The sequence below is a fragment of the Oncorhynchus tshawytscha genome, linkage group LG28 (assembly GCF_018296145.1).
Source record: "Oncorhynchus tshawytscha isolate Ot180627B linkage group LG28, Otsh_v2.0, whole genome shotgun sequence".
NCBI classification, from domain to species: Eukaryota; Metazoa; Chordata; class Actinopteri; order Salmoniformes; family Salmonidae; genus Oncorhynchus; species Oncorhynchus tshawytscha.
Genome location: NC_056456.1, coordinates 27,657,438 through 27,667,741, shown reverse-complemented (window position 1 = coordinate 27,667,741; position 10,304 = coordinate 27,657,438). Strand labels below are relative to the sequence as shown.

The 10,304-nt window shown below is 46.1% G+C and overlaps 1 protein-coding gene across 1 annotated transcript in view; it reads left to right on the top strand.

Moving 5' to 3' along the window:
• Positions 1-9,481, top strand: part of LOC112226364 (glypican-5) — a 76,180-nt gene extending 66,699 nt beyond the window's left edge. Inside the window, 2 exon segments of the mRNA XM_042308304.1 lie at positions 8,670-8,734; positions 8,736-9,481. Coding sequence (XP_042164238.1) covers positions 8,670-8,734; positions 8,736-9,383 — 713 coding nt within the window. The 3' untranslated portion in view covers positions 9,384-9,481.
• The last annotated feature ends 823 nt before the right edge of the window (positions 9,482-10,304 follow it).

Genomic DNA, 10,304 nt, shown 5'->3' with positions numbered 1-10,304 from the left:
CTGTACTCTATCATCGACTGCATCCTTATGTAATACATGTATCACTAGCCACTTTAACTATGCCACTTTGTTTACATACTCATCTCATATGTATATACTGTACTCGATATCAGCTACTGTATCTTGCCTATGCTGCTCTGTACCATCACTCATTCATATATCCTTATGTACATATTCTTTATCCCCTTACACTGTGTATAAGACAGTTTTGGAATTGTTAGTTAGATTACTTGTTGGTTATTACTGCATTGTCGGAACTAGAAGCACAAGCATTTCGCTACACTCGCATTAACATCTGCTAACCATGTGTATGTGACATAAAATTTGATTTGATATGAAATCAGTCAACATCATCAGTACTGACTTACTATTCATGTATGTGGTAAATAAGTAGTGAAAAACATTGAGTAGAACTTGGAAGGTAGTGATGAATAGTAAGGTAGTAAGGCCTGGTGATTAGCGGGTTGGGCCAATAACTGAAAGGATCAAATCCCCGAGCTGACAAGGCAAAAATCAGTTCACCTAGTGTCCCTATCCCTTAGACAGCACAACAGTTTTTGTTTAAATCACTTTGGTACTGTTTTCACAAGTATGTGATACATTTTCACAACTCTTAGTACAAAACTCCAAACTGGTCACACGTCTTTCATTCAAAACGTGTCATTGTGCATTCATTTGGATTGTAAAACATCTCACCACACAACCATTGATTCAAAATATGTTTATTGTGAAATGTAATGAGAACATTGGTTTAATAACCAACACGATATGTAATTATATATTTTCAATTTAGTCATTTTAACTACCAGTTAATCCAGTGATTTGATTAATCCAGTTAATCCAATCAAATCACCCTTAGAAGTGCTGAAAGTGATATGCTACAGTGCTGCAAATTACATTTCACATTAGACAATACACTTATATTGCCCAACAAAATTGACAGAATCTACAATTTCCATAATATCTATCCAATGTGTCATCAAAGGTGTGCTCAATGAAGACATCCTCTACAATTATTAATGCAAAAAAACATTTCAGGTATAATTGCAAAAGGTGTCTGTAAGCTGTCTGTAATCAAAGGTAAGAAGTTTAGAAACAAATGAAATGAATAAAAATAAAACGTTTAGCACACATTCATTTGAATCAAGCCTGTCTTGAGCATCTGGCCATACATTCTAATCTACATCACAGGGAATGACCTCATTGTTTATGTGCCACGGGAAACACCTTTTGACATGGCGAATCCAAGCTTGACATTGGTCTGCATTGAACCTGTGCAACCTGACATTGTCCCACACAATGACATAGGTGACCCTTCACCTTGACAGGTCTGCTCAATTCCCTTGAGAAACACAATGAGGTGTTCAGTGTTGTATGATCCAAGTAATGGCCTACGTCCTACTACACCATCTTTAGAGATCGCTGCGCACATGGAGATGTTTCCCCCACGTTGTCCAGGCGCTTGGACGGTCACCCGTTGGCCGATGAGTTTTGGCCAGGTTGAATCGTGCTTCATCAACAAAGATATACTTGTGATGGTTCACAGCAGCATCAAGCACCGTCACCCTCTAAAAATATATTTTGGTTAGTTATTTTTAAATTCTAGTTCCAATAGGATATTGTGAAGTAGCATGTGCATCAAATAGTAACAGTAATAAAGTATATAGTTCTGTACCTGGATATACTCGGGCGCAGTTATTTACCCCGATCGTTGTGTCTCAAAAGAAACCAGGTAAATGTGTTTCATAGATACCGGTGCCTCTTCAAAAGGCAGGAGATTGTTGGTAGACTGATGGATGCCACATTGGCAAAGGTGTCTTCGTTCTCCTTAATGGCCTGCTTTATTTCAGACAGCCGTATGTCATTCCTGGCCCTCACCTTTTCCACCACTGCCCACTCCTGCTGGTCAGACAGAACACAGCCAGTGTCACGATTGTCGTATGGAGTGGACCAAAGCGCAGCGTGGTTAGAATACATTCTTTATTTAATGAAGAACACTTAAACAAAAAACGAATAAGACGACCGTGACCGCTATATAAACAATGTGCTAACGTGCAACTAGACATAGAAAATAACCCACGAAATACCCAAAGAAGATGGCTGCCTAAATATGGTTCCCAATCAGAGACAACGATAAACACCTGCCTCTAATTGAGAACCAATCTAGGCAACCATAGACCAACATAAACACCGAGATGAAAGCAACCCCATAAATCTACAAAATCCCCTAGACAGTACAAACACCCTAGAATGAGACAAAACACACATATCACCCATGTCACACCCTGACCTAACCAAAATAATAAAGAAAACAAAGATAACTAAGGTCAGGGCGTGACAGCCAGACAGAACACCATAAGGTCTTCTGTCAATTCTGGGGTAGAACCGAGCATACTGTCAGTAGATCCTAGTGTAAGAATACTGTAACCCCTTTTATATGGTGACCAATTGTGGTTACCACTAAGTGAAATCAATTAGCAATAATGAATATTCATTATGTATGGTTATCATGTATCATACATGTAATTTTGTCACGCCCTGTGACTAGGGGTGTTCTAGTCAGAGTGTGACTAGGGGGTGTTCTAGTCTTGAATTTCTATATTGGTGTGAGTATGGTTCCCAATTGGAGGCAGCTGATGATCGTTGCCTCTAATTGGGGATCATACTTAGTGTGGTCCTTTTCCCACCTGCATTTGTGGGATTTTGTTTTAGTGCTATGTGTGCTACGAACGTCACGTTCATGTATTCTTTGTTGTTTTTTTGAAGGTAAGATAAGATATTGAGTTGTCAGAGTTCACCCACGATACTGTGTTATAAGATATTGAGTTGTCAGAGTTCACCCACGATACTGTGTGTTATAAGATATTGAGTTGTCAGAGTTCACCCACGATACTGTGTGTGTTATAAGATATTGAGTTGTCAGAGTTCACCCACGATACTGTGTTATAAGATATTGAGTTGTCAGAGTTCACCCACGATACTGTGTGTGTTAAAAGATATTGAGTTGTCAGAGTTCGCCCACGATACTGTGTGTGTTAAAAGATATTGAGTTGTCAGAGTTCACCTACGATACTGTGTGTTAAAAGATATTGAGTTGTCAGAGTTCACCCACGATACTGTGTGTGTTATAAGATATTGAGTTGTCAGAGTTCGCCCACGATACTGTGTGTTAAAAGATATTGAGTTGTCAGAGTTCACCCACGATACTGTGTGTGTTATAAGATATTGAGTTGTCAGAGTTCACCCACGATACTGTGTGTTAAAAGATATTGAGTTGTCAGAGTTCACCCACGATACTGTGTGTGTTATAAGATATTGAGTTGTCAGAGTTCGCCCACGATACTGTGTGTTAAAAGATATTGAGTTGTCAGAGTTCACCCACGATACTGTGTGTGTTATAAGATATTGAGTTGTCAGAGTTCGCCCACGATACTGTGTGTTAAAAGATATTGAGTTGTCAGAGTTCACCCACGATACTGTGTGTGTTATAAGATATTGAGTTGTCAGAGTTCACCCACGATACTGTGTGTGTTAAAAGATATTGAGTTGTCAGAGTTCACCCACGATACTGTGTGTGTTATAAGATATTGAGTTGTCAGAGTTCACCCACGATACTGTGTGTGTTAAAAGATATTGAGTTGTCAGAGTTCGCCCACGATACTGTGTGTGTTAAAAGATATTGAGTTGTCAGAGTTCACCTACGATACTGTGTGTGTTATAAGATATTGAGTTGTCAGAGTTCGCCCACGATACTGTGTGTGTTAAAAGATATTGAGTTGTCAGAGTTCACCCACGATACTGTGTGTGTTAAAAGATATTGAGTTGTCAGAGTTCGCCCACGATACTGTGTGTGTTAAAAGATATTGAGTTGTCAGAGTTCACCTACGATACTGTGTGTGTTATAAGATATTGAGTTGTCAGAGTTCGCCCACGATACTGTGTGTGTTAAGATATTGAGTTGTCAGAGTTCGCCCACGATACTGTGTGTGTTATAAGATATTGAGTTGTCAGAGTTCGCCCACGATACTGTGTGTGTTATAAGATATTGAGTTGTCAGAGTTCGCCCACAATACTGTTATAAGATATTGAGTTGTCAGAGTTCTCCCATGATACTGTGTGTCTTATAAGATATTGAGTTGTCAGAGTTCGCCCACGATACTGTGTGTGTTATAAGATATTGAGTTGTCAGAGTTCTCCCACGATACTGTGTGTGTTGAGTATGTATCCAGTAACTCCACATGATCTATTCTAGAATATTATAACGTGTCCTTGTGTGTTTAGCATCCATATGTGATATTTTGCGTGTGTGTGTGTGTGTGTTGTGGCTTTACTATCCTTTTTGGGACCAAAAGTCCTCACAAAGATAGTAAAACAAGGAACATTTGGAATGGCACCGTGTCTCCTGTCTCAGTTGTTCTACAGTAGCTGCTGCTCTTCCATCTGCTGGCATGCCATAGGGATGACATCAGCACCCAGAGGGGGGCAGAGTGAGAGAGAAAGAGGCAGCAGGGCTGAGGAGAGCACTGTGTCCCCACACAGGGAGAGAGGAAAGGATGAGGGAAGAGAAGTGAGGGTGAGAGAGGAGTGAGGGGCACTGCCAACTGAGCTGACTAGACAGGCTGTTGGTATGGTATGGCAGTAGCCCATGGCACCTCTGATGTTGGAGCATGTGCAAACCACCATGTCACAACAGGCCACACTTTGCCCCTCTGTTCTTCATCATCTAGGATCTTTGATATGGTGTGGCTGACTCAATTTCAATGACTTGCTGTGACTCACCTGGTGCATCTAGAGTCTAAAGTAGCATCCTCTCCCTGTGTATGTCAGAGCATGGTATGCTGTGTGCCAGACAGCTATGATAGAATTTAGCTCTATTCTTACCATCATGCCATAGCTGACTAACTGACTGCAGTGACTTCATGTCAGGGTGCAGTTTTTAGTACCCAGCCAAGACCCAGCTCAGCTACTGTCTCCTCAAGACACACACACACACACACACACACGACTTCATACACACAGATATCCAGCCACTTTACTGCATGGGATGTAGTGAACACTACACCTTCTCCCCCTTCCACCCAAAGCTAAGTGACTGATACCCACTAGCCAAGCTCAGATGGGAAGGAGGTTGAGAGGGTGTCCTCTCTGACCTCTCTTCTGCAGAAATCAGGACGTGTGTTACTGTTAGAATGTTTAAATTAAAGTAGTACAAAGAGATGCTCATAGTGCATTTAAGCAAGGAGGTGTGGTATATGGCCAATATACCACGGCTAAGGGCTGTTCGTAGCACGACGCAACGCAGAGTGCCTGGACACAGCCCTTAGCTGTGGTATATTGGCCATATATTACAAACCCCAGAGGTGCCTTATTGCTTTTATAAGCTGGTTACCAATGTAATTAGAACAGTAACAAGAAATGTTTTGTCATACCCGTGGTATACGGTCTGATATACCACAGCTGTCAGCCAATCAGCATTCAGGGCTCGAACCACCCAGTTTATAATGAAGTATATACCAGTTGTCAAAAGTACCCAATTGTCATACTAAATGTAAAGATACCTTAATAGAAAATGACAATTAAAAGTGAAAGTCACCCAGTACAATACTACTTGAGTAAAAGTTTGGTTATAAAGTTTGGTTATAAATATACTTAAGTATCAAAAGTAAATGTAATTACTAAAATGTACTAAAGTGTGAATAATTTCTCATTACATTTTAAGCAAACCAGTAGGAACAATTTTCATGTTTTTTTAAAATTATGGATAGCCGGAGGCACACTCTAACACTCAGACATCATTTACAAACGAAGCATTTATGTTTTGTGAGTCTGCCAGATCAGAGGCAGTAGGGATGACCTCTTGATAAGTGTGTGAATTGGACCATTTTCTGTCTTGCTAAGCATTCAAAATGTAACGAGTACTTTTGGGTGCCAGGGAAAATGTAGAGTAAAAAGTACATTATTTTCTTTATGAATGTAGTGAAGTAAAAGTAGTCAAAAATATGAATAATAATTGTAAAGTACAGACCCCAAAAATACTTAAGTAGGACTTGTCACGTTCTGACCTTTATTTCCTTTGTTTTGTATTTATTTAGTTGGTCAGGGCGTGAGTTGGGTGGGCAGTCTATGTTTGTTTTTCTATGTTTTGGGGCATTTCTATGTTTCGGCCTAGTATGGTTCTCAATCAGAGGCAGGTGTCATTAGTTGTCTCTGATTGAGAATCATACTTAGGTAGCCTGGGTTGCACTGTTTGTTTGTGGGTGATTGTCTATGTTGTAGCTTCACGGGCGTCATTTGTTTATTGTTTTGTATGCAGTGTCAGTACTTTCTTTATTAAAGATTTACCATGGACACTTACCACGCCGCATATTGGTCCTCTGATCCGTTTCGCCTCTCCTCTTCAGATGAAGAGGAGGAAATCCGTGACAGAATCACCCACCCAACTCGGACCAAGCGGCGTGGTAAACAGCAGCGACGACAGCAGCAGCAGCAGCAACAACAGCGGCCAGCATCACAGGACTCCTGGACATGGGAGGAGATACTGAACGGAGAGGGACCCTGGGCACAGGCTGGGAAACATCGCCGTCCGAAATCAGAGCTGGAGGCAGCGAAAGCTGAGCGGCGGCGATATGAGGAGGCAGCACAGCAGTGCGACAGGTACGAGAGGCAGCCCCAAATTTTTTGGGGGGGGGGCAGACGAGGTGTGGTACTAAGCCAGGTAGCAGACCTGAGCTCACTCCTCGTGCTTATTATAAGCAGCGCATTACTGGTCAGGCACCGTGTTATGCGGTTAAGCGCACGGTGTCGCCAGTGCGTGCCCATAGCCCGGTGCGCTATAGGGCAGCCCCGAAAAGTGCCATGCGAGTGTGGGCATCGAGCCAGGGCGTATGGTGCCTGCTCAGCGGGTCTGGTCGCCGGTACGCAGTTTTGGTCCAGGTTATCCTGCGCCGGCTCTGCGTGCTGTGTCTCCGGGGCGCTGGGAGGGTGCAGTGCGTCCTCTGCCTGCGCTCCGCTCGTGTCGGGCGAATGTGGGAGTGGAGCCTAAGGGAGAGGTGCGTGTAGTAAGCACTAGATCTCCCATGCTTACCCACAGCCCGGTTCAACCTGTGCCTGCACTCTGGAGGGTCCGGGCTAGAGTAGTTGTCCAGCCTGGGGAAGTGGTGCCAAGGTTGCGCACCAGAGCTCCAGTGCTCCCCACAGCCCGGTCCTTCAGGTGCCTCCTAACACCAAGCCTCCTGAGGGTCTCCCCAGCCTGGTGGTTCCTGTGGCAGCCCCACGCACCAGGCTGTCTCTCTGTCTCCTCCCTGCAGGTGGTCCTGTCTGTCCGGCGCCGCTGCCGGAGTCTCCCGCCTGTCCGGCGCCGCTGCCGGGAGTCTCCCGCCTGTCCGGCGCCGCTGCCGGAGTCTCCCGCCTGTCCGGCGCCGCTGCCGGAGTCTCCCGCCTGTCCGGCGCCGCTGCCGGAGTCTCCCGCCTGTCCGGCGCCGCTGCCGGAGCCTCCCGCCTGTCCGGCGCCGCTGCCGGAGCCTCCCGCCTGTCCGGCGACGCTGCCGGAGCCTCCCGCCTGTCCGGAGCCTCCCGCCTGTCCGGCGCCGCTGCCGGAGCCTCCCGCCTGTCCGGGCGCCGCTGCCGGAGCCTCCCGCCTGTCCGGCGCCGCTGCCGGAGCCTCCCGCCTGTCCGGCGCCGCTGCCGCTGCCGGAGCCTCCCGCCTGTCCGGCGCTGCTGCCGGAGCCTCCCGCCTGTCCGGAGCCTCCCGCCTGTCCGGCGCTGCTGCCGGAGTCTCCCGCCTGTCCGGCGCCGCTGCCGGAGTCTGAGGCGCCAGAGCCCGTCAGCCCAGAGGCGCCAGAGCCCCTCTGTCCAGAGGTTCTGCCCCTCTGTCCAGAGCTTCTGCCCCTCTGTCCAGAGCTTCTGCCCCTCTGTCCAGAGCTTCTGCCCCTCTGTCCAGTGGGGTCATTGAGAGGGGTGGCCATGGTGAGAAAGCCACGGAGGCGGACAATAAGGCGGACTAAGACAATGGTGAAGTGGGGTCCGCGTCCTGCGCCAGAGCCGCCACCGCGGACAGACGCCCACCCAGACCCTCCCCTATAGGTCAAGGTTTTGCGGCCGGAGTCCGCACCTTTGGGGGTACTGTCACGTTCTGACCTTTTATTTCCTTTGTTTTGTATTTATTTAGTTGGTCAGGGCGTGAGTTGGGTGGGCAGTCTATGTTTGTTTTTCTATGTTTTGGGGCATTTCTATGTTTCGGCCTAGTATGGTTCTCAATCAGAGGCAGGTGTCATTAGTTGTCTCTGATTGAGAATCATACTTAGGTAGCCTGGGTTGCACTGTTTGTTTGTGGGTGATTGTCTATGTTGTAGCTTCACGGGCGTCATTTGTTTATTGTTTTGTATGCAGTGTCAGTACTTTCTTTATTAAAGATTTACCATGGACACTTACCACGCCGCATATTGGTCCTCTGATCCGTTTCGCCTCTCCTCTTCAGATGAAGAGGAGGAAATCCGTGACAGGACTTTAAAGTATTTTTACTGAAGTACTTTACACCACTGGTATATACTATACTGCCTAAATACTGTATATAGCTGTTTGTCATTAGGTTGCATTATTTTATTAATCTAAATGTAACCACGCCCTGTCCTCTTTCTCTCTCCCACCCCCTCCCCCTACCCTCTCTCCAGACACCTTCCAGTACCTGCTGTCCTTCTCCCAGGGCCACCTCTCATCCCTGCTAGAGGACACCTACTCGCCCCCTCTCCCGCGAGGCCCTCCCCCATGTTAACGCCCTCTTCTCTTCCCTCTCCCTTTACATCCGTGGACACAACCTCTCCCTCGAGGCCGCAATCACACGTTTCTACGACAACCTCTTCCCACTCGTCTATGTACGCTTGGTCAACCCTGGCATGGGCATGGCGGGCAAGAGGGGCGAGTGTCTCCGCGCGACCCGGCAAGACGTTAACCCGTTTGGCCCTCATCCCGATACGCTTGCCCAAGAACTCAGGCGCGCCCTGGGCGCCGGGCAAGCCCTATCCCTCGCCCTCGCCGAAGGCACCAAGGTCATGAACGCCACAGAACACGTTTCCCTCACCAAAGAGTGTTTACGGGGCTTGACCAAGATGCAGTACTGCTCGCACTGTCGCGGGCTGACGCTGATCAAGCCGTGCATGGGCTACTGCTTGAACGTGATGCGCGGTTGCTTGGCGAGCGTGGCCGAACTGGATGGGCCGTGGCGGAGGTATGTGGCGGCACTGGAGGAGCTGACCCACGCTGTGGCTGGACAACACAGCCTGGAGCTTGCCCTGCTGGGGGTCAGGGGGCACGTGAACGAGGCTATACTCCATGCACAGCGCCACGGGCCAACACTGACCGCTACGGTGAGGAGAAAGAGTAGATAGACACACACACACATTCTCTGTCGTGTTAGATGAGTGGTTTTAGGATAGCATCATCGTTGAGAGTGATGCTAAGTCCTTTAGTCTCTCTCTCTCTCTTTCTCTTTCTCTTTCTCTCTCTCTCTTTCTCTCTCTCTCTCTCTCTCTTTTCTTTTTCTCTTTCTCTTTCTCTTTCTCTCTCTCTCTCTTTTTCTTTTTCTTTTTCTCTTTCTCTTTCTCTTTCTCTTTCTCTTTCTCTTTCTCTTTCTCTTTTTCTTTTTCTCTTTCTCTTTCTCTTTCTCTTTCTCTTTCTCTTTCTCTTTCTCTTTCTCTTTCTCTTTCTCTTTCTCTTTCTCTTTCTCTTTCTCTTTCTCTCTCTTTTTCTCTTTCTCTTTCTCTTTCTCTTTCTCTTTCTCTTTCTCTTTCTCTTTCTCTTTCTCTTTCTCTTTCTCTTTCTCTTTCTCTCTCTCTTTCTCTCTCTCTCTCTTTCTCTCTCTCTCTCTCTTCAATGGGCTTTATATTATGTAACTGTGCAAATAGTTAAAGTACAAAAGGTAAAATAAATAAATGTAAATATGGATTGTATTTACTATGGTGTTTTTTCTTCACTGGTTGCCCTTTTCTCATGGCAACAGATCACAAATCTTGCTGCTGTGATGGCACACTGATATTTCACCTAATAGATATGGGAGTTTATCAAAATTTGTTTTATTTTCAAATTCTTTGTGGGTCTGTGTAATCTGAGGGAAATATGTGTCTAATATGGTCATACATTTGGCGGGAGGTTAGGAAGTGCATCTCAGCTTCCACCTCATTTTGTGGGCAGTGTGCACATAGCCTGTCTTCTCTTGAGAGCCATGTCTGCCTACTGCGGCCTTTCTCAATAGCAAGGCTATGCTCACTGAGTCTATACATAGTCAAAGCTTTCCTTAAGTTTGGGTCAGT